At 39.5% G+C, this 24,252-nt stretch overlaps 2 protein-coding genes across 5 annotated transcripts in view; both read left to right on the top strand.

Annotated features, from left to right (window-relative positions):
• The window catches only part of LOC138671479 (uncharacterized), a 36,181-nt gene extending 20,679 nt beyond the window's left edge, over positions 1-15,502 (top strand). The window contains exons 3-4 of the mRNA XM_069759656.1: positions 14,040-14,485; positions 15,389-15,502. Coding sequence (XP_069615757.1) covers positions 14,040-14,485; positions 15,389-15,502 — 560 coding nt within the window. The remainder of the gene's footprint in view (positions 1-14,039; positions 14,486-15,388) is intronic.
• The window catches only part of AUTS2 (activator of transcription and developmental regulator AUTS2), a 142,183-nt gene that overhangs the window by 75,557 nt on the left and 42,374 nt on the right, over positions 1-24,252 (top strand). Inside the window, exons 3-6 of one of the 4 annotated variants that reach the window (XM_069757425.1) lie at positions 14,040-14,499; positions 15,389-15,642; positions 15,795-16,036; positions 18,528-18,572. The exons of 1 other annotated variant lie outside the window; for it this stretch is intronic. In XM_069757425.1, the coding sequence (XP_069613526.1) occupies positions 15,549-15,642; positions 15,795-16,036; positions 18,528-18,572 (381 nt within the window). In that variant the 5' untranslated portion in view covers positions 14,040-14,499; positions 15,389-15,548. The remainder of the gene's footprint in view (positions 1-14,039; positions 14,500-15,388; positions 15,643-15,794; positions 16,037-18,527; positions 18,573-24,252) is intronic. 2 more of the 4 variants (XM_069757426.1, XM_069757427.1) reach the window with 2 other exon arrangements.

Raw genomic sequence — 24,252 nt, 5'->3', positions numbered from 1 at the left:
CCCTGGTTACCAGTGAAGACATCGCTGAATCGGCATCACACACGCCGATCTAGCGTTGTCAGCGGGAGATCAGCGACCAAAATAAAGTTCTGATCATTCCCCAGCAACCAACGATCTCCCAGCAGGGGCCTGATCGTTTGTCGCTGTCACGCATAATGATTTCGGTAACGATATCGTTGCTACGTCACAAAAAGCAACGATATCATTAACGATATCGTTATGTGTGACGGTACCTTAAAACTAGTCTGATCTCAACTTTAAAATATCAGAGAATAATGTAAGAAGTAGATAGCCTATGTGAAGACCAGAATGTGGAGATCTTGCTATCCATTAACCAAAGAGAAAATTGTAAAGTATTCCTTGCCAATCACAACTCTTATCTTTAGCTAATTCCTCACAAGTTTTTTTGGTGGACCTCAAACCATAATGAGCAATGGTAAAACATTGTGTGCATCCTTCCATAAAAAATAGTAGTAATAGAATTTTTAGCGTTTATGTTGTGCTGCACATGTGATACATCGGCCTCTCTGCAAAATTTTGTAACCGTATAGCCTCTGAAGTAGGTCATCATCATGAGTTTATTTTTAGGCCTGCGATCAGCTTACCGCGTTGTATTGAATAATAGATATTGCTTCCTGTTTCCCCTTCAGCGTATGTAGCGAGATATATGCAAAAGGTGGTCTGTAGGGCGGGAAGGCAATCTAACCCGCTACACTAAAGATGCTATTGTAAATATTACATTATTAATCATATTTGATTAATGAGGATTTGACGGCCTTGGTCACCCACCCTGGTTGCATTGCCCACCATCTTTTGCTAAAAGCCAGCTATACTGCCTGCATTGGGGCTTCACTATGAAAAATTAATCCTGTCACATATGATCATTGGTTAAAAGTTTATTAAATGATTAGAGGCTATATGACTGTCAATTTTAATGCATGTTTACCAACACAGCTGATCCGGAGGAGCACATTTTCCATGTAAATTAAATTCCAAATGAACAAGGAGTTTGAAGAGGCGCATATTGTTCAGGCCCTTTATTAACATTAAATGTCAGCGTATTAATTTCTGTGCCTAGAGCCGGCACATTGGGAACGCTGCCAGCCTATTTAATACAAGAAGTCTGCTTTAATAAACACTTACAGTACAGTTACTGCTCAAAACAAAGTGCTTATGAATTGCACAGCTGACAGCAAATTATAGCTGTTAAATGGATAGTTTAAGGAATAATAGAAAACGTATCTGTGCAAAAATGAACAAGATTCACAGCTTCTCTCTAGAGGAATTCACAGCAAAACTCTTAGGCTTTTGCCAGCATTGTGCTATTGATTATATGGAACGTGTTCGTGATTCCTATCAGAAGGAGCCATATAATCAGTGATTTTTTTTTTCTGTCTGACATTGAGCTATTTTAGCTTGTCAAGCAATTCCAAAACATGCATTCACGCGCAGGGACCCATATTTCCTAATATGTAAAATGATTACCGTACTTTATTTTACTGTACAAATGGGCACTCAAAATTTGGAGCTTTTGTAACTCATGCTAGTAACTCCCGACTCTTCCCTGACACGATATTGGATAGAGGGGCAAAGTCAGACTGCCATATTTCTCGTGTGAGGATCGCATCGCACTGCATGGACTGGCCGGCACCACTCCTGACCTGAGCAAGACAGTATGATGTATTTCTATGCAGCTGTCAAGCTCAGGTCAGGAGAGCCGTCAGCCAGTACGAGGTTTACGATGCGATTCTCCCACGAGAAATACGGCAGTCTATCTCTGCCCGAATACTCTGACACATCAGATTTCCTAACGTCTCATAGAGAACATAACAGTGATCAGCTGAGTTAAGCGTTCTTGCGTATGGGCTTGTTCACACTCTGCCTTCTTGTCATGTTTTTCCTATGTGTTCCTCAAGGTTAAAAAAAATCACAGCACTTAGCAGTACCAGCAAAGTAAGGCCGGGGTCACACTAGCAATGAATTTATAGAGCAATGGCGTGCACACTGTGCTGTGCCCACAGGGACCCTTGCCCTCAGGACCCACAGCTTTAATAGGGACCGTATCCCCTTCCCGTGCCTTTCTGGACTCTTGTTTCCAAAGTCAATAGCTCTTCTCAGGAGCCCATACCAAATAATTTCTTACTGCGGTTTTCTCCTTTTCTAATCAAATTCTACTTTAACCCCTTCATGACCGGGGGATTTTTCGTTTTTCCGTGTTCGTTTTTCGCTCCCCTCCTTCCCAGAGCCATAACTTTTTTATTTTTCTGTCAATTTGGCCATGTGAGGGCTTATTTTTTGCGGGACGAGTTGTACTTTTGAACGACATCATTGGTTTTAGCATGTCGTGTACTAGAAAACGGGAAAAAAATTCCAAGTGCGGTGAAATTGCAAAAAAAGTGCAATCCCACATTGGTTTTTTGTTTGGCTTTTTTGCTAGGTTCACTAAATGCTAAAACTGACCTGCCATTATGATTCTCCAGGTCATTACGAGTTCATAGACACCAAACATGACTAGGTTATTTTTTATCTAAGTAGTGAAAAAAAATTCCAAACTTTGCTAAAAAAAAAAAAAAAAAAAAAAAAATTGCGCCATTTTCCGATACTCTTAGCGTCTCCATTTTTCATCATCTGGGGTCGGTTGAGGGCTTATTTTTTGCGTGCCGAGATGACGTTTTTAATGATAGCATTTCGGTGCAGATACGTTCTTTTGATCGCCCGTTATTGCATTTTAATGCAATGTCGCGGCGACCAAAAAAACCTAATTCTGGCATTTCGAATTTTTTTCCCGCTACGCTGTTTAGCGATCAGGTTAATACTTTTTTTTAATTGATAGATCGGGCGATTCTGAGCGCGGCGATACCAAATATGCGTAGATTTGATATTTTTTTTATTGATTTATTTTGATTGGGGCGAAAGGGAGGTGATTTAAACTTTTATGTTTTTTTTATTTTTTTCACATTTTTTTAAACTTTTTTTTTTAACTTTTGCCATGCTTCAATAGCCTCCATGAGAGGCTAGAAGCAGGCATAGCACGATCGGCTCTGCTACATAGCAGCGATCTACTGATCGCTGCTATGTAGCAGAATTGCACGTGTGCTGTGAGCGCCGACCACAGGGTGGCGCTCACAGCGACGGGCAATCAGTAACCATAGAGGTCTCAAGGACCTCTATGGTTACCATTCACAAGCATCGCCGACCCCCGATCATGTGACGGGGGTCGGCGATGACGTCATTTCCGGCCGGAAGCGGTAGTTAAATGCCGCTGTCTGCGTTTGACAGCGGCATTTAACTAGTTAATAGGTGCGAGCAGATCGCGATTCTGCCCGCGCCTATTACGGGCACATGTCAGCTGTTCAAAACAGCTGACATGTCCCGGCTTTGGTGCCGGCTCACCGCGGAGCCCTGCATCAAAGCAGGGGAGCCGGCATCGGACGGTATAGTACGTCCGATGCCGGTAAGGGGTTAAGCGAGGTTTGATAAAGACCCACTACGGGGTCGAAACTTTACCTCGACACCCTTATGTTTCTGTGGTGACTCCAATAAATCTTTGCCTATGATATGCATTTGAAAATTCATACCTTGATTGCGGCTGTTTTTTTCAAATTTACACTAGCAATGAATACAGACGAGTGATATGCGCTAATACATCGCATAGCACTCGACCAGTATTCATCTATGGGGCAGCTCACATCAGCGTTTTTTTCTCAGCCATTTTCAACGTGCGAGAGAAATCGCAGCATGCTGCGATTGTCACCGACACTCGGCCGAGTCTCGGCTCACTCGCACCCATATAAGCCTGTGGGTGCGAGTGAGACTACGCACATCACTCGGATATCATCCAAGTGATGTGCGATATACACTGACGCCGGCAATGGAGAAGATGGAGAAATTCATTTCTCCGCCTCCTCCGCAGCTGTGCTCTGATCTGCTCTGTGCGAGAGGCTCGGAGCACAGACGCATGACACTCGACTCCTGTTCACAGCAGAGCAGGAGCCAAGGGTCATTAGCATATCGCATCAGATGCCATACGCTAGTCTGACCCCGGCCTAAGGGTATGTGTACACATTCAGGATTTTTCACGTTTTTTCTGCTATAAAAACGCGATAAAACCACAAAAAAAAACACATCCATTAAGCATCCCACAGTTAGAATGCAATCCGCAATTTTTGTACACATGTTGCGTTTTTTCAGGAAAAAACGCATCATGGAAAAAAAGCAGCATGTTCATTAATTTTGCAGATTTTTCGCGTTTTTCCCCTCTATATTATTTAATTGGGGAAGCTCCGGAAAAAAACGCAAAAAATCCACAAAAAAACGCAACAACTGTGAGAAAAACGCGAAAAAAACGCGTGCTGATTTCCTGTGGAAAAAGTCATTTTTTTGTCAGGAAATTTCTACAAACATTCCTGACGTGTGCACATAGCCTAAATGAGATTTCTGGAATCTCTTGCACACGCTGCAAATTTTTTTCCTTAAATCTTTAATTCAGTTTTTAACCCCTCTGTGACCTTAGACGTACTATCCCGTCGAGGTGCCCTGGGCTTATCTGACCCTGGACGGGATAGTACGTCATAGCCGATCGGCCGCGCTCACGGGGGGAGCGCGGCCGATCGCGGCCGGGTGTCTGCTGCTTATCGCAGCTGACATCCGGCACTATGTGCCAGGAGCGGTCACGGACCGCCCCCGGCACATTAACCCCTGGCACACCGCGATCAAAGATGATCGCGATGTGCCGGCGGTACAGGGAAGCACCGCGCAGGGAGGGGGCTCCCTGCGGGCTTCCCTGAGCCCCCCGCAGCAACGCGATGTGATCGCGTTGCTGCGAGGGTCTCCTCACCTCCCTCCCTGCTCGAGCCCCGGATCCAAGATGGCCGCGGATCCGGGTCCTGCAGGGAGGGAGGTGGCTTCACAGAGCCTGCTTAGAGCAGGCACTGTGAAGGCTGCAGCGCTGCATGTCAGATCAGTGATCTGACAGAGTGCTGTGCAAACTGTCAGATCACTGATCTGTGATGTCCCCCCCTGGGACAAAGTAAAAAAGTTAAAAAAAAATTTTCCAAATGTGTAAAAAAAATAAAAAAAAATATTCCAAAATAATGAAAAAAAAAAAAAAATATTATTCCCATAAATACATTTCTTCATCTAAATAAAAAAAAAAAAACCAATAAAAGTACACATATTTAGTATTGCCGCGTCCGTAACGACCCGACCTATAAAACTGTCCCACTAGTTAACCCCTTCAGTAAACACCGTAAGAAAAAAAAAAAAAAAACGAGGCAAAAAACAACGCTTTATTATCATACCGCCGAACAAAAAGTGGAATAACACGCGATCAAAAGGACAGATATAAATAACCATGGTACCGCTGAAAGCGTCATATTGTCCCGCAAAAAAAGAGCCGCCATACAGCATCATCAGCAAAAAAATTAAAAAGTTATAGTCCTGAGAATAAAGCGATGCAAAAATAATTATTTTTTCTGTAAAATAGTTTTTATCGTATAAAAGCACCAAACCATAAAAAATGATATAAATGAGGTATCGCTGTAATCGTACTGACCCGAAGAATAAAACTGTTTGTGATCTTCCTCACAAAAATCGGAATAAAAAGCGATAAAAAAATGTCACGTGCCCAAAAATGTTTTCAATAAAAACGTCAACTCGTCCCGCAAAAAACAAGACCTCACATGACTCTGTGGACCAAAATATGGAAAAATTATAGCTCTCAAAATGTGGTATTGCAAAAAATATTTTTTGCAATAAAAAGGGTCTTTCAGTGTGTGACGGCTGCCAATCATAAAAATCCGCTAAAAAACTCGCTATAAAAGTAAATCAAACCCCCCTTCATCACCCCCTTAGTTAGGGAAAAATAAAAAAAAATGTATTTATTTCCATTTTCCCATTAGGGCTAGGATTAGGGTTAGGGTTAGGGCTAGGGTTAGGGCTAGGGTTAGGGCTAGGGTTAGGGCTAGGGCTAGGGTTAGGGTTAGGGCTAGGGTTAGGGCTAGGGTTAGGGCTAGGGTTAGGGTTAGGGCTAGGGTTAGGGCTAGGGTTAGGGCTAGGGTTAGGGCTAGGGTTAGGGCTAGGGTTAGGGTTAGGGCTAGGGTTAGGGTTAGGGCTAGGGTTAGGGCTAGGGTTAGGGCTAGGGTTAGGGTTAGGGTTAGGGTTGGGGCTACAGTTAGGGTTGGGGCTAAAGTTAGGGTTAGGGTTTAGATTACATTTACAGTTGGGAATAGGGTTGGGATTAGGGTTAGGGGTGTGTCAGGGTTAGAGGTGTGGTTAGGGTTACCGTTGGAATTAGGGTTAGGGGTGTGTTTAGATTAGGGTTTCAGTTATAATTGGGGGGTTTCCACTGTTTCGGCACATCAGGGGCTCTCCAAACACGACATGGCGTCCGATCTCAATTCCAGCCAATTCTGCGTTGAAAAAGTAAAACAGTGCTCCTTCCCTTCCGAGCTCTCCTGTGTGCCCAAACAGGGGTTTACCCCAACATATGGGGTATCAGCGTACTCAGGACAAATTGGACAACAACTTTTGTGGACCAATTTCTCCTGTTACCCTTGGGAAAATACAAAACTGGGGGCTAAAAAATAATTTTTGTGGGAAAACAAAAAGATTTTTTATTTTCACGGCTCTGCGTTATAAACTGTAGTGAAACACTTGGGGGTTCAAAGTTCTCACAACACATCTAGATAAGTTCATTGAGGGGTCTAGTTTCCAATATGGGGTCACTTGTGGGGGGTTTCTACTGTTTAGGTACATTAGGGGCTCTGCAAACGCAATGTGACGCCTGCAGACCAATCCATCTAAGTCTGCATTCCAAATGATGCTCCTTCCCTTCCGAGCCCTCCCATGCGCCCAAACGGTGGTTCCCCCCCACATATCGGGTATCAGCGTACTCAGGACAAATTGGACAACAACATTTAGGGTCCAATTTCTCCTGCTAACCTTGGAAAAATACAAAACTGGGGGCTAAAATATAATTTTTGTGGAAAAAAAAATATTTTTTATTTGCATGGCTCTGCGTTATAAACTGTAGTGAAATACTTGGGGGTTCAAAGCTCTCACAACACATCAAGATGAGTTCCTTAGGGGGTCTACTTTCCAAAATGGTGTCACTTGTCGGGGGTTTCTACTGTTTAGGTACATTAGGGGCTATGCAAACGCAATGTGACGCCTGCAGACCATTCCATCTAAGTCTGCATTCCAAATGGCGCTCCTTCCCTTCCGAACCCTCCCATGCGCCCAAACGGTGGTTCCCCCCACATATGGGGTATCAGCGTACTCAGGACAAATTGGACAACAACTTTTGGGGTCCAATTTCTCCTGTTACCCTAGGGAAAATACAAAACTGGGGGCTAAAAAATAATTTTTGTGGGAAAAAAATTTTGTTTTATTTTTATGGCTCTGCATTATAAACTTCTGTGAAGCCCTTGGTGGGTCAAAGTGCTCACCACACATCCAGATAAGTTCCTTAGGGGGTCTACTTTCCAAAATGGTGTCACTTGTGGGGGGTTTCAATGTTTAGGCACATCAGTGGCTCTCCAAACGCAACATGGCGTCCCATCTCAATTCCTGTCAATTTTGCATTGAAAAGTCAAACGGCGCTCCTTCCCTTCCGAGCTCTCCCATGCGCCCAAACAGTGGTTTACTGCCACATATGGGGTATCAGCGTACTCGGGACAAATTGGACAACAACTTTTGAGGTCCAATTTCTTCTCTTACCCTTGGAAAAATAAAAAATTGGGGGCAAAAATATAATTTTTGTGAAAAAATATGATTTTTTATTTTTACGGTTCTGCATTATAAACTTCTGTGAAGCACTTGGTGGGTCAAAGTGCTCACCACACCTCTAGATAAGTTCCTTAGGGGGTCTACTTTCCAAAATGGTGTCACTTGTGGGGGGTTTCAATGTTTAGGCACATCAGTGGCTCTCCAAACGCAACATGGCGTCCCATCTCAATTTCTGTCAATTTTGCATTGAAAAGTCAAACTGCGCTCCTTCCCTTCCGAGCTCTCCCATGCGCCCAAACAGTGGTTTACTGCCACATATGGGGTATCAGCGTACTCAGGACAAATTGGACAACAACTTTTGAGGTCCAATTTCTTCTCTTACCCTTGGAAAAATAAAAAATTGGGGGCAAAAATATAATTTTTGTGAAAAAATATGATTTTTTATTTTTACGGTTCTGCATTATAAACTTCTGTGAAGCACTTGGTGGGTCAAAGTGCTCACCACACATCCAGATAAGTTCCTTAGGGGGTCTACTTTCCAAAATGGTGTCACTTGTGGGGGGTTTCAATGTTTAGGCACATCAGTGGCTCTCCAAACGCAACATGGCGTCCCATCTCAATTCCTGTCAATTTTGCATTGAAAAGTCAAATAGCGCTCCTTCCCTTCCGAGCTCTCCCATGCGCCCAAACAGTGGTTTACTGCCACATATGGGGTATCAGCGTACTCAGGACAAATTGGACAACAACTTTTTGGGTCCAATTTCTCCTGTTACCCTTGGTAAAATAAAACAAATTGGAGCTGAAGTAAATTTTTTGTGTAAAAAAGTTAAATGTTCATTTTTATTTAAACATTCCAAAAATTCCTATTAAACACCTGAAGGGTTAATAAACTTCTTGAATATGGTTTTGAGCACCTTGAGGGGTGCAGTTTTTAGAATGGTGTCACACTTGGGCATTTTCTATCATATAGACCCCTCAAAATGACTTCAAATGAGACGTGGTCCCTAAAAAAAAATGGTGTTGTAAAAATGAGAAATTGCTGGTCAACTTTTAACCCTTATAACTCCCTAACAAAAAAAAAAATTGGTTCCAAAATTATGCTGATGTAAAGGAGACATGTGGGAAATGTTACTTATTAAGTATTTTGTGTGACATATCTCTGTGATTTAATTGCATAAAAATTCAAAGTTTGAAAATTGCGAAATTTTCAAAATTTTCGCCAAATTTCCGTTTTTTTCACAAATAAACACAGGTACTATCAAAGAAATTTTACCACTATCATGAAGTACAATATGTCACGAGAAAACAATGTCAGAATCACCAGGATCCGTTGAAGCGTTTCGGAGTTATAACCTCATAAAGGGACAGTGGTCAGAATTGTAAAAATTGGCCTGGTCATTAACGTGCAAACCACCCTTGGGGGTAAAGGGGTTAAAAATCTGCAGCAATTTTCGCAGCAATTTCTCAGAAGCCAAAACCTGCTCTTTTGGCCGCAATGATAATAGCAATCTTTATTTTTATATAGCGCTAACATAACTACCATTCATTCCCCCAATAATTGCAGTAGGGTCCAAACACATTACATGGTCAATCTTCTCCACTAAAAAAGGGGAATTTGTCAGTCTTCCTTTGAGATGTGTGTCCACTTTCAGTCCCTTAGTGCCATCTTGTTCATTACTTATCTTGTATTTCTCCCCAAATTCTACCCCGTAGTGGAGCCAGATTTTTACAACTGAACTCTTCTAGAACTCCATAGTGGATGAATATCTGAGCAGAACTAGCATTGGTGACTTGTGCTTTTCAAAATGTCGTCTTTACAAACTAGACTGCCTATAGAAATGTATAGGAAACTTGACGTCTCATTACATTGTAGTGGATCGTGTCCGTCAACTATTTCTAGTAGCAACCTTTGTCTCTTTAAGCAGCAAAACTGACTGTAACTTAGCAAAACCAAAAAGTTGAGCCGAAACATGTGTAGGAGCAGGTTCACGCCTGAGCCATTTAATGTGCAAGACCTAAGGTATAAACAAAAATGAGCAAGTACCTTTCAGTATATAAATAGTAATAGTACATGTAAATAACATAAGGTACTTTGTTGACACTATTTTGATCAAAAAAGCATAAAAAGCCATCCCACCGCGACAAGATGTGCCAAAATATGGACAATTACTATTTAATTATTTATTTACTACAGGGTATTTGCTCATTTTGTTTTTTGTTTTTTAGGTTTTGGCTGCAACTTAGGACCAAAATGAAAAAAATTTGGTTGAACTACCTGTGACAAAATGGTGGTCAGTGGTGGATATACTTAATAGGGAATTGCTGAAATAAATGCTGGCTACGGTTTCCAAATAATTCTGTTATAAGTTGAAGTCACACATTACACAATTTAGCATTTTTGAGAATATCTTCTTTCTTCATAATTTTTTTCTTGTTTTTATTTTCACTTGCAATTCAAGCTTTTTATCCTGTTTTTCTAACCGTATAATAAAAGCAACAATTGCAGTTTAAGCGAGCACTGGAAACATGAAACTCAATCACTTTAAGGGAATAACGAAGGCAATTCTTGCCACTATACATAGTCTTCGCACGTGAGCTCTTACTTGAAAGATAATTGCATGTTCTGTCAATCCAGCACATAGGCGCTCTTCGATACATAGATGTGAAGACGTACATTGTTGTTGCATAACGACAGAAGATTATGTAGTTGGGGAGGGGAATCACAATTTTTTTTTTCAAGCGGGCTCATCATTACCATATTTTCTTTTCATGGAGATTAGAAAAACTGACAAATTAAATCTCCGGAGACTCCACTTATGCATAGACTACATTCATTCGGAAAGCCCAGGAGTCTTAATTAAAGCTAGGATATGTATTTCATTATTCTTTACCTGTGTAAGCAGATTTAGAACGTATCTTTTGGGACCATGAGAAAGGAGCTTTGGGAACACAACGGCTTCTGCTCACATTAGGTTTTTGACTGCCTCTTAATATTTCCAGTTATTTGATGGAAAGGTTTTGTTTTGTGCCTGGGTAACACTGCTATTTTCTGTCCTTCACCACTGAATATATTTGTTTTGTTGGGCTTTTTTATTTGATAATCCTTTTATGGTGTGTGATTTAATGATATGTACCACATAAGCTACATTTACATGACAGCAGCAGAAAGTGACAATATTTCCCCTTGAGTGATGTTGATAGAGTTTGTTTTAGTCGTTCCAAGTGAGATCCCCTATTGCGTTATCTCCTAATGATGGAGCTCGAGCGCTCTGAAGAAAGGCGGCATTCCAGCCATGAAATCCCAATGGCCACCCCCAATTTTCTATAAACTGTTTTTGCAAGCTTTAAAGTAAGCCAGAAGGCAGGGAATAATATGATATAAATTTCAGAAAAATTAATGTTGACACATAACACTGAGTTATAAGAAGTTTCAAACACTTATTTTGTGTTTACTGCGTTTTACATGCATTTAGCATAACTGTAAAACTTCTTCCCTTCCCGACTTAGCTAGTCAATAGGTCATTTTGGGGAGCTGTCAAAAACGTTATTTTCAACCATGACACTTGGAATATTGACGGGCACATGTCTTATTTATTGTGGCCCTAAACTGAGAACTGTATATATGTATATATATATATATATATATATATATATATATGTATATATATATATATATATATATATTTATTAGATTGCCAAATGGGTTGAACATGATAGCACTTTGCCTAAAATGGTATTGTTCAGTTTATACTACCTTAAGATTACATAAGTTTTTATTTATCCCACCAAATGGTCAGATGATATAGAAAAAATGCCAGAGTCGCAATATTCATCGTGGCATTTCTTTTCTTCAAGTTATCAATTTATATATTTATTGACTTTACCCTATTGGAGCGCAGGATGACTGTTTAGAGAAAGGAAAGGACCATTGCTTTAAATAAAATGATCAGATATTTGTAAATTATCTAGGTAAATGGGTTTCACTGTTACACGCACCATTTCATGAATTCTTGTGAGAATTGACTAGACTTAAGTGGTGAAACATACTGGGAACTATGATTGCAATTCCTGTATATGGCTGTATTTTGACCATCAATGTACTAGATTAGCCTGTTTGTCCAATACTATGTAATCTTCTTGTTATTTTTTTTCTAAATCCTTTAGCTGTACTAACACCTCATTGTTTTGCAGCGAGGCAAGGACAGCAGTTTACAATTTCTGTAGCAAAATGACCCATCATTTTGGTTCAAATTAAGCAATAAATACTCATTACCATACACTTATGAATTTTAGAAACTTTTTGCATGGTTAAGGTTTATTAATGGAATGTGTCACCATTATGGCTCTCGGTCCTTGTCTAAAGTATCACACAAATCTGCAATGAGAATCAAGAAAGCAGAGAGAGAGGTCATTACACATCACACTGGTAACCAGGTCTGTGGAGTCGGTAAACCAAAGCTGCGACTTCTCAATGTCCATGACTCCCGACTACACAGCACTGCCTTACTACTGAGCATGTACATAAAGTGCAGCACAGATTCATCTCAAGTAAAAGCTAATATCCTTAGATCAGGAACAAAACAGAAAGTTATAGGACATTTCATAACTTTCCCAAATTATTATGAAAAAATTACAGCACACACAGCATTGTACCACTGAACCCAATGTATTATATATTAGGAGTTGGAGTTGGTCCATTTTATACCGACAAAATGGACACTGACTCCCACTCCACGACTCCAACTCTGACTCTACAGCCCTGCTGGTAACTCCCCCTTTATGTTAAATATGCTCCCCATAGTTTGGAAGAGGCCATTTACATAAGAGTGATGAAAGATGATTTTTCAACAATATGGCATCTGATGTGAGACATACAGGGAAGACTTTTTTCCGCAGTCTATAAAGTGTAAGCCCATGTTAATAGTTTAAGTCAAATGTGGTGATAGATTCCCTTTAAAATCCTGAAAATTCACGCTTTTCCTATGCTTTGCTTTATAATAAAACATTTTTCATACAAAATTGAAAAATATAGAAAACAATCAATTCCGTTTCTTTAGACATAGTTTTACTTTTTTAGGCAATCATGTACCTATTTAACTTGTTTGACTTCTTAGTCTAAGTCATGGGAATAGGTGGCACTAGAGTTCCTATCTTCTTCCTGTCTGATGAGGCTGTTTGCATATTTCAACAATTACTTAACAACATTCCAAGTAACCCTTAAGGTACCATCACACTGAACGATATCGTTAACGATATCGTTGCTTTTTGTGACGTAGCAACGATATCGTTAACGAAATCGTTATGTGTGACAGCGACCAACGATAAGGCCCCTGCTGGGAGATCGTTGGTCGCTGGGGAAAGTCCAGGACTTTATTTTGTCGCTGGATCTCCCGCTGACATCGCTGAAATGGCGTGTGTGATGCCGATCCAGCGATGTCTTCACTGGTAACCAGGGTAAATATCGGGTTACTAAGCGCATGGCCGCGCTTAGTAACCCGATGTTTACCCTGGTTACCGTTGTAAATGTAAAAAAACAAACACTACATACTTACATTCCCGGTGTCTGGTCATGTCCCCCGCCGTCAGCTTCCAGCACTGACTGGTGAGCGCCGGCCGGCCGGACGGCCGTAAAGCACGCTGTGCAGCGGTGACGTCACCGCTGTACATTACGGTCGGCGCTCAGTCAGTGCGGGAAGCTGAAGGCGAGGGACATGACCAGACACCGGGAATGTAAGTATGTAGTGTTTTTTTTTTACACATTTACAACGGTAACCAGGGTAAACATCGGGTTACTAAGTGTGGCCCTGCGCTTAGTAACCCGATGTTTACCCTGGTTACCCGGGGACTTCGGCATCGTTGGTCGCTGGAGAGCTGTCTGTGTGACAGCTCTCCAGCGACCAAACAGCGACACTGCAGCGATCGACATCGTTGTCGGTATCGCTGCAGCGTCGCTTAGTGTGACGGTACCTTTAAGAATAGCTTGAAAGGTGTTTTTGGAGCTGTAAAGAACACATCTGTTCTCAGCTGCAATATATTCTAAACTCTGCTTTACTGATTAACATCTGGTCTTAGATGGGTAGTGACGCTCACAATGTAATATGGCACCTGTGGTTATCTTCAGTTGAAGGTCCTGAGCTCATTTCCTAAGCTCTAGCACTTACAGTGGAATTACTTTATTTATGAATAAAACTATGTTTCTGCAGTCAGAGCAATTTTATTATTACTAGATTGTTGTAACTCCAAGTATTCTTTGATATATTTTTCATGAAGTTTTGCATTTTTGACACATTATATATCTATTTTTATTGTAGATACAGAACTGGGTGTCACTATACTGACATCAAACAAATGCAAAGATGGTTCAGGTCCAGTTCTGCCAAAAGTGTCAGGACTAGAAAGAAGTCAAGAGAAGAGTCAAGACAGCACTGCTGAGCTGCCATTTGAGACTACAGTGTGCAAAGAACTAGGACCAACAACGTTACCTACCATTCAGCCTGAAGTAGAGCAACAGCCATTGCTACTGTCTTCTCCAGGACCAGTTGTGATTTCTCAGTCAGAGACACCTAAACAGACACAGATTGAGCCTCTTCAGCTTCCGCAAACTCAATTGCCACCTCAGCCACAAGTGCAGCTGCCACCAAAGGCTCAGCCTCCATCTCAACCACCTATTCATCCAAGTCCACCAGTAGCGCAAGCACGACCTTCTTCCCAATCTTTGCCCCAGACATTGTGCAACTACAATAGCAGCAGCTTGAGTGTGAACAGTTTAAGGTTGGTTAAAAAATTGCGTTTTCGCTTTCATATTTTTGCATATTTATAAGGCGCTCTGTATAAACTAGTATCCATCTAAATTAATCACAAACAATCTAATAAATGTAATAGTAGTATATGCAAAAAGTTGAGTGTTTCTATATTAAAGGTGCATTTACAGAGCACGATTATTGGGAAACTTAAGTACCGTACATTCATTTTCTCATAATTGTGCAGTGTAAAAAGGCTTCTAGTCAAATGAGCAAAATGCTTAGTCATCAGGTTAAATGATCGTTTGGTTTGGATAAAATTTTAGGCCAAACCTATGTGAACAGGACGCATGCGCCATGCTGTCGAGAACATTGTCAACCTATACTTACATTTCGATTTATTACTGATAGTTCTATGCACATCTGAAGTCTGTTTAAACAGGCTATCAAATGACGGCCGATCAAACACGTTGTCAATTGGTGGTGGTCGTTTAACGCTGCTGGTGTTCTGGCATAAATGCACCTTAATTTAAGAAAATTTAGGCTATCTGTGCAGTTGTCTGGATATTTGTTGACCAACACAAGTAGAAAAACTTTGAAAACCATCAAGGATGGAATAGATCTTATTGTAAAATCAAGGTGATGGCCAATCTATTATTCTGGACATAAAGTAAATAAAAATATTTTAATCCTAATATAGTATTGCACCAAAAAACTACTCATTATCTATTTCCAACCTTGAGTATTTCATTTTCGCATTTTCTAACGGTCAATTCAGTGTTATTTAATTTTTTCTTTTTCATTGTGGTAAATATCCAGTACCTTTCTTTATAATGGCCATGGCTGAATAATCAGCTTTTCCAGATGGGAATGAAGATAATGCCCACAATTTGATAATGCTTCTATATTTCCTTCAACAGCAGCAGCAGAAGCAGCACTCCTGCCAAAAGTCAAGTGCCACCATCTCATTTGGCTCATCATCAATCACCTTCTCCATATCCCTTATCTTTACCAAGCCACAGTCCCTTGCATAGCTTTACACCAACCATCCAACCTCCTGCTCACCAGCACCACCCAAATATGTTTGCCCCACCTGCTGCTTTACCTCCTCCACCTCCACTGACTTCAGGGACCCTTCCAGTTCCAGGACATCCAGCTAGCAGCACTTATTCAGGTAATTAGTTCAACATTTAGAAATTAAACCCTTGAAATAATGGAATTGTTCATTAACTGTTCATTAGCGCTTAGTGAAGAATTCTTTGGGGTTAAATGTTTCGTCCTATTGTAAAAAAAATAATAACATATTTTTCTTACTTTTATTTGCAGAGCAAGACCTTCTCAGACAAGAGTTGAACACCCGCTTTTTGGCTTCACAAAGTGCAGATCGAGGGGCATCTTTAGGGCCGCCGCCATATCTGAGAACAGAATTCCACCAACATCAACATCAACACCAGCACACGCATCAGCACACACACCAGCACACCTTCACACCTTTCCCGCACGCCATCCCGCCTACTGCAATTATGCCGACTCCAGCACCGCCCATGGTGCGTACCCCAGGCAGAAATGTGAGGATAAGTAGAACACAACTCTATTCATTGTTAGTCTGGTTGTTGCTTAAATAAAGGATATTTTATAATAGAAATGTAACTTATCTAATTACAGGTTTTTGGGGGTTTTAATGCTATTTTTCAAATCTGAATGCTCAGGTACTCCCTTTATTACATTTACCTTGGCCTAAGTCCAACAATTTCATAAGTCTTTTGGCTGATTTTCAGTATAAGATGTCCAATGATCAACAAAGTGCCTTATCATTTAAGCCTTTTATGGAAGCTGTCATCTTATTATATATCTTTTTTGGGAATTGTACAAAAATACATAAAATATTGCGACTGATCATTAATGTTGCTGGCCAACAATCCATAAAATGTAGAAGCTTGATAGCGTGTATATAAATAATATAATTTAGAATAAATTATAGTTGTATAAGGAGATAATAAAAACAACATATTTTATAGCCATCATTTATCAAACTCTCCTGGATGCCGAACCAGAGATTTTTACTAGATTTATTCTGCACGTACAAGTTATTACTGAGGAAATCTGATGCTTCACATTTCCAGCTATTTGGATGTCATGAGCAGTTGTATTATGCTTTGTGTTTAGTTCATATATCTTGCCCAAGTTTAAATCTGTTTTACTAAAGAAAATATCATGTAAGATTTCTGATAGTATCATGTTTTTGGTATAGAAGATATTCTTTTAGTATATGAGCCAACACTGTAACATGAAGCTTCTGGACCCCCATTCAAAAACTTCAAATGGGGATCCAAACTATGAGGCATCTTTTCTTTATATGGAGCAGAGGAATGCTTGGTTCTTCTTAAAATCTATGGTGTGATTAGAACGTCTCTGGTTCATGATCCATGCTAAGAAACTGATAAACCATCAACGTCTTAGTGGTTTTCAATGTGCCTTTGCTTTCAGTCTCTGATGGTTCATTTGGATCAGAATACAGAATTATTAGTCAATCTTAGCCAAAATGTACAGTAGAAGCAGGATGTATTTAGGTGCCCGTTCTCAGTCTATCCTGCTGATTTTTATCAAATACCCAAACTATCAAATGAATGAGTGAGCTCTCAAATGTCCTATCAACTGCAAATATAAAAAAATTATGTTTCACCTGTAGATAAAGTGTCTTAAAATCCTTCCTCTGTTGAAATAAACATGCAAGTTGGGCCACCCTGGTATATATATGGGCAAAATAGGTGTTAGAGATAACTGATGATCTAAAACAATCAGATGTATAACACCAGCTTTTCTAATAAAAAGTACATGCTAGACTATTTTTGTTTATACAGTTTTATAAAAATGTAGTGTTTGGTCAGTAATAAGCAACACTAAATAATATGTTTATGGGTTCTTAAAAGGGAATCTATAGAATCAACCCTCCTAATCCATATATATGAGCATGTTGGTCATAGAAAGTTGAATAAAATAATACCTTGATATTTCCAATCTGATGTTTTATTCCACAGTAATCCCCGTTTCCTTATATGTAAATGACCTGTTCAGAACTAAAATCTGCATGAGAATCTGTCTCTAGAGCTTATTTTAAATTAAAGGAAACATTACCAGTGTGAGACATGTCTGCTCTCCTGATATGTATCATACTGGTAACACTCCTTTTCATTTAAAAATATGCTCTGGATGCAGATTCTCATGCAGATCTTTGTCCGGCCCATAGTTCTGAACAGCTCATTTACATATTTGAAAAACATGGATTTATCAGTAATAAGACATTCGATCTCAGGTATCAAGGTATCATATTATCCAGCTTCCGAAGACCTACATGCTCATATAGATAGCTTAGGAGGGTTGACCCTACTGACAGATTCCCTTTAAATGGCTTCAGTTGGAAAAGCTAAAAGTTATTTTATATTTTTGTATTTCCTTTGACTCATTATGATCATTATGATGAAAAATAGCCCAAAATTGATCAACTACCATCTAAAATATAGGATCCTTTTGACAAGACCTCTTTCACCATCCATAAATAGACAACACACTCTGTGGTAAAATTGTAAAATTGGTAAAAAAGTAAAATTGTTAGAGCGGTATAAGTATAAATACAAGGCTGTGCTTGAACAACACCAGTAAACAGGTAATAAAAGAGATGCTTATTTTCCAACGCCATCCTATATTTCCTTACAAGGCACCTCCTGGGTGACTGCAGCAGTCTCGCTGCAGTGTTATAATGTTATCGTAGGGAAATGTATTTATAGGGATCATCTTTTATCATAAAAATAAAATACAAGGCAGCTGTAAAAATGTCTTTGTGTGCACAGCATTCAGTGCAGAATTTTTATTTATCCCATAAAAGCATCAGGATGAAATGATAATAGATTCCGAGTAGGTTAAACAGCGTGCTTGTTCACAGCACACTATACATGGGCCGCGAACAGTGCTTTTGGTTATGAAACAGTGTGATACAGTCATGATCTTTACAGATTCCTTTCTGAGACACAGTAATAACCATTTGCTTTGATCCCTTTGCAGTTTGACAAATACCCTACAAAAGTTGACCCCTTCTACCGCCACAGTGTGAGTGCAAAAGTGCTATGTTCAAATGTTGGCTTCTCTTGTCTGTAGCATGTCGCAAAACATCACCCCACACTAATCTGCCAAGACCGCAATGCTTCCCCTAATCATTCGGCCTGGAATTCCCATTGCTTTTTCTTGCATCAGCTTTGGCTATATATAAGCGTCATTCATGTGATTCATTTCTCCTAGAGATGCACTATCCTGTTTTTAATCAAAATTTGTCAGTGCTCATAAACTGTACACGAAGTCTTACCGTGAGAAAGATGACATACAGCGTGAGCTTGTTCCCACTGGGAAAGTAATGATAAGCCAGGAATTTTAAATAGGAATTTCATGGGTGTTATAAAACCTACACGATAAAATGTAAGTTATTCCTATCCAAATCAAATCATGTCTGCTGCACATGGAAAGTCTGTCATCTAACAAAGTATTTAGAATGATGCAAAATATCCAGAAACTGATATAATTCTTGTGTGTAGCGGATGACAGATAAAATGGAAACTCAGTTTATTACTCTGAGTTATTGGACAGACGCTACTTGTTAGTTGCGCGCACTATGTAGCATCAGCCTGTCTGCTGCAGAAAGTCTAGAAAATAAATTAAAAGGCTCCTGCCACCAATACATAGGGGAACTATAAAAATTCCTTGATATTGCTGGAATTTCACAAAATGCCAGAGTGAGGGCGTGGAAAATATATGTTACATTTCAGTATTTTTTTTAATGCAAATAAAATTTTTGGAAACCTTATTTTCTTCAACCTCTCTTACTTATTTCAACAAGTAAAAAATAGAAATTATTTATTAAAGTAGCGTAGCACACGTGCACATATCATACTTTGTTATAACATTTCTTTTCTAGCAATATGAAGGCACATGTACCATCAAATGCCTTATGTGGTATATAGAATCACTATACTGCACCACGAAGGGTTACATTTCATACACAGAATAGCAGTGTATAGGACAAAAGTGCTGTCAATTTTTGGGGTAGCCCATTCTTCACAAACTGAAATCTTTGTTAGAAATTAGCTGGCATAGATTCCCGCTATAGTTTATGAATCTGTAGTCTGTGACCAAACTGGCCTCTCCCAACAAGTTTTGGCCTCTCTTTTTTAAATAAAAAGCTGATGAGGGTAGCATAAAAGGGGCAAAAATTCTCAATGATGTTTGCAAAAATATGAAACTTTTTAACGTCCGAGCATAGCTCTTCATAAAGGTCCCCCGATGTGTCAATGGCTTTATTTTATGAAATTGTAAGCATTTTGTGTGCAACTGTAAAGAATCCATGCATATGGTAAAGGCCAAGAAGTTTGTAGAGGGTCCAGTGGCGGGCACAGACAGAAGAGGGCTCCTGTGCCAAAACAGTATACAGGCTTTTTCAGTCCAAGAGTTCATCACATTTCCACCTATTTTGGAAGTCACCCCCTAGCCTTATGGGCTCCAATTCAGCTTCACAGGTTGCACCTATGATATTTCTGCTCTCGAGAGGGTCAATGCTATAGTGGCTTATGGAAATTACTGCGGCTCGCTGCTGCGGTCCTTCTGATCACCACATACAAATGATATTTATATGACTCAATTGTGGCCATTAATACAGATTTCCCATCTCTTTTTATTCTCTTCTCACTATATTTTACCCTGCTAAATATATCATTTGTACAGGTATTTTTTTTTTTATTATTGTATATATCGCTTACCACCTTTACAATGGTACAATTTGGAGCAGACTGACTGTTTTGTTCGCTACATTGTGTCTGGAATTAGAAAAGTTCTGCCTCAGTAACATATCCACTTATTGTGACATTTCTAGCTAATGTACTGTGCGTTCTGTGATATTTTGAGATCAGGAGCTATGCTGCAGCCTGACAAATCATTTATAAACCATTAATGTCACCTATGTTTGTGTTAGAAGCTGAAGGTGATGAACAATTGACAATTTGGAATGGCGGTGGAAACAAAATCCTGTTATTTTCCTGTTGTACTCTGGAAATGATGTTATATCAGCATAGATATAAAGTATACAGCACCATAATTTGCAACAGATGAAATTAGATTTATATCAGGTTATCACTGTGCATGGCTTTCTGCAAAATACACTCGTTAGGCCTGTTTACGCAATTTTTTGTGGTGTACTTGACCTATCTGTTTATACTGTAAAAAACGTATTTAAACAGGTATTTGCATACAATTTAATAATAATTCTAATAATAAAATCATTATATATTACATGGGTATGACATACAGTGGGGCAAAAAAGTATTTAGTCAGTCAGCAATAGTGCAAGTTCCACCACTTAAAAAGATGAGAGGCGTCTGTAATTTACATCATAGGTAGACCTCAACTATGGGAGACAAACTGAGAAAAAAAAATCCAGAAAATCACATTGTCTGTTTTTTTATCATTTTTTTTGCATATTATGGTGGAAAATAAGTATTTGGTCAGAAACAAACAATCAAGATTTCTGGCTCTCACAGACCTGTAACTTCTTCTTTAAGAGTCTCTTCTTTCCTCCACTCATTACCTGTAGTAATGGCACCTGTTTAAACTTGTTATCAGTATAAAAAGACACCTGTGCACACCCTCAAACAGTCTGACTCCAAACTCCACTATTGTGAAGACCAAAGAGCTGTCAAAGGACACCAGAAACAAAATTGTAGCCCTGCACCAGGCTGGGAAGACTGAATCTGCAATAGCCAACCAGCTTGGAGTGAAGAAATCAACAGTGGGAGCAATAATTAGAAAATGGAAGACATACAAGACCACTGATAATCTCCCTCGATCTGGGGCTCCACGCAAAATCCCACCCGTGGGGTCAGAATGATCACAAGAACAGTGAGCAAAGATCCCAGAACCATGCGGGGGGACCTAGTGAATGAACTGCAGAGAGCTGGGACCAATGTAACAAGGCCTACCATAAGTAACACACTATGCCACCATGGACTCAGATCCTGCAGTGCCAGACGTGTCCCACTGCTTAAACCAGTACACGTCCGGGCCCGTCTGAAGTTTGCTAGAGAGCATTTGGATGATCCGGAGGAGTTTTGGGAGAATGTCCTATGGTCTGATGAAACCAAACTGGAATTGTTTGGTAGAAACACAACTTGTCGTGTTTGGAGGAAAAAGAATACTGAGTTGCATCCATCAAACACCATACCTACTGTAAAGCATGGTGGTGGAAACATCATGCTTTGGGGCTGTTTCTCTGCAAAGGGGCCAGGACGACTGATCCGGGTACATGAAAGAATGAATGGGGCCATGTATCGTGAGATTTTGAGTGCAAACTTCCTTCCATCAGCAAGGGCATTGAAGATGAAACGTGGCTGGGTCTTTCAACATGACAATGATCCAAAGCACACCGCCAGGGCAACGAAGGAGTGGCTTCGTAAGAAGCATTTCAAGGTCCTGGAGTGGCCTAGCCAGTCTCCAGATCTCAACCCTATAGAAAACCTTTGGAGGGAGTTGAAAGTCCGTGTTGCCAAGCGAAAAGCCAAAAACATCACTGCTCTAGAGGAGATCTGCATGGAGGAATGGGCCAACATACCAACAACAGTGTGTGGCAACCTTGTGAAGACTTACAGAAAACGTTTGACCTCTGTCATTGCCAACAAAGGATATATTACAAAGTATTGAGATGAAATTTTGTTTCTGACCAAATACTTATTTTCCACCATAATATGCAAATAAAATGTTAAAAAAACAGACAATGTGATTTTCTGGATTTTTTTTTCTCAGTTTGTCTCCCATAGTTGAGGTCTACCTATGATGTAAATTACAGACCCCTCTCATCTTTTTAAGTGGTGGAACTTGCATTATTGCTGACTGACTAAATACTTTTTTGCCCCACTGTATGTCTGCACTCTTATCCTTTTCGATTCATTTCTTTCACAGTCTGCTTTTTCATCCTTTAAAAAACGGAAGAAAAGCAGATCCATTTTTTAGTGTAGCTTATGTAAGATATGTGCAAACACAGTCATACATTTGCACCTGTTTTTTTTCATCCATCTTTTCATGTTTTTTTCCCTTGAAAAAATTTACATAATCTTCTTACACTTCTTCCTATGCTTAAAAAAACTGATCCGATTAAGAAAAAAGAAAAAAAGATCCCTAATGGATGTAACATGCACATAAAAAACCCTGACATGTTAGAGTGCATTAGATTTATAATGGATCAGTTTTTCTTTTGTTTCCAATGTAAAAATGTATCGCTGTTACTGACTACAGAAAGGTGGTGTTAAACCCCTTCTACAGATTCTTAAGTTTAGAAAACCCATCCACAGAGATTGACAGTGGGATTTATCAGGTTAACAGCCGCGGGTGGATCGCGATTCCACCCGTGACTGTTAGGGGCACACGTCCGCTGTTCAAAACAGCTCACATGTGCTGGAAAAGATGTGGGCTCTGTGCCGGAGACCACATCAAAGGGAGGGACACAGCATGCGCAGTACATGTCGTGAAGAGGTTAACACATCCAATTTTGAAACTTATTTTTATTCCAAGATCTATTGATTAAAACATAATTTGATTGTGGGGAAAACCCCTTTAACGCTTATTTTAGTTATAACACAGTATATGCCCAAAGCGCTTTAACACCATGTGGTAGATTTATATGTAGTCACATTCAACTATAAATATTATGTATTGTAATTTGGCATAAATCTCTGTGATCATCTGTATATTCCCAGAAAAGTCTGGTAACCATATTTGTATATATTATGCTAAGAAGAATGAGGCTTTCAGAGACATCCTAGTTAGACAAGATGCACATTATGTTCTGCTTGTTCTGAGATCAGAATTCACAACTAAACATATAATTTACTGTAAATTTATTTTAATGATAGGTATTATTTTTAAATAACCCATAAACTATGGCTTCATGAACTCTATCCCTCATTGTGTACTACAAAGCAGATATTTGTATATTCGGCTCACCATCAATAAATCCTGCATGATCGGTTACATGCTATGCTAATACATGTCTTTTAGAGCCCTTAAGTAAAATTATAACCTTTAAAGGCTATTTTCAAGAATACCACATCAGATCTCACATTCTAGTGACACAGTTACAGATAGATAAACATAGTTGATTTATAGATAGATAGATAGATAGATAGATAGAAAAAAGTGTACCAGTTATAGTCCAACTCATATAATGGATAATCCACAAAACGTAGGATGTGCTCCAGACAATTCAGGTGCAAACAAAGACAGAATGGAAAGAATCAAATCAGCATTAATCCACATAATGTGGGTGTCAGCCTCTAAAACAACAAAAATGTTAGAGCCCATTCACACCTCCATACTTAGTCAGTATTTTATCTCAGTATTTGTAAGCCAAAACCAGAGGAAAAGTATAATAGAAACACGGCACCATTTTTTCACCCACTCCTGGTTTTGGCTCACAAATACTGATGTGAAATATTGACCAAATACTAAACGTGTGAACATTAGATTACAAGATACAATGATTCACTAATTTTTAGATCCCAAGATTCTCCCAAGAACCAAAATGTTGCATAGTTTGGGCATGGAATAAATCTTTGACCGAAGTGCTACCTTCTATTTTAAGATAGATAGATAGTAAGGTCTTTAGATATACTGATATACTACTTCATGTTTTTATTGTGAAACCAATTGATTTAGTTTGTAACCAACTGAGATAGTGAAGTCACAACACGATCCA

The sequence above is a fragment of the Ranitomeya imitator genome, chromosome 3 (genome assembly GCF_032444005.1).
Source record: "Ranitomeya imitator isolate aRanImi1 chromosome 3, aRanImi1.pri, whole genome shotgun sequence".
In the NCBI taxonomy this organism is placed as follows: Eukaryota; Metazoa; Chordata; class Amphibia; order Anura; family Dendrobatidae; genus Ranitomeya; species Ranitomeya imitator.
The sequence above is the reverse complement of the archived record's forward strand: the minus strand, read 5'-3'. Positions and strand labels throughout refer to the sequence as shown.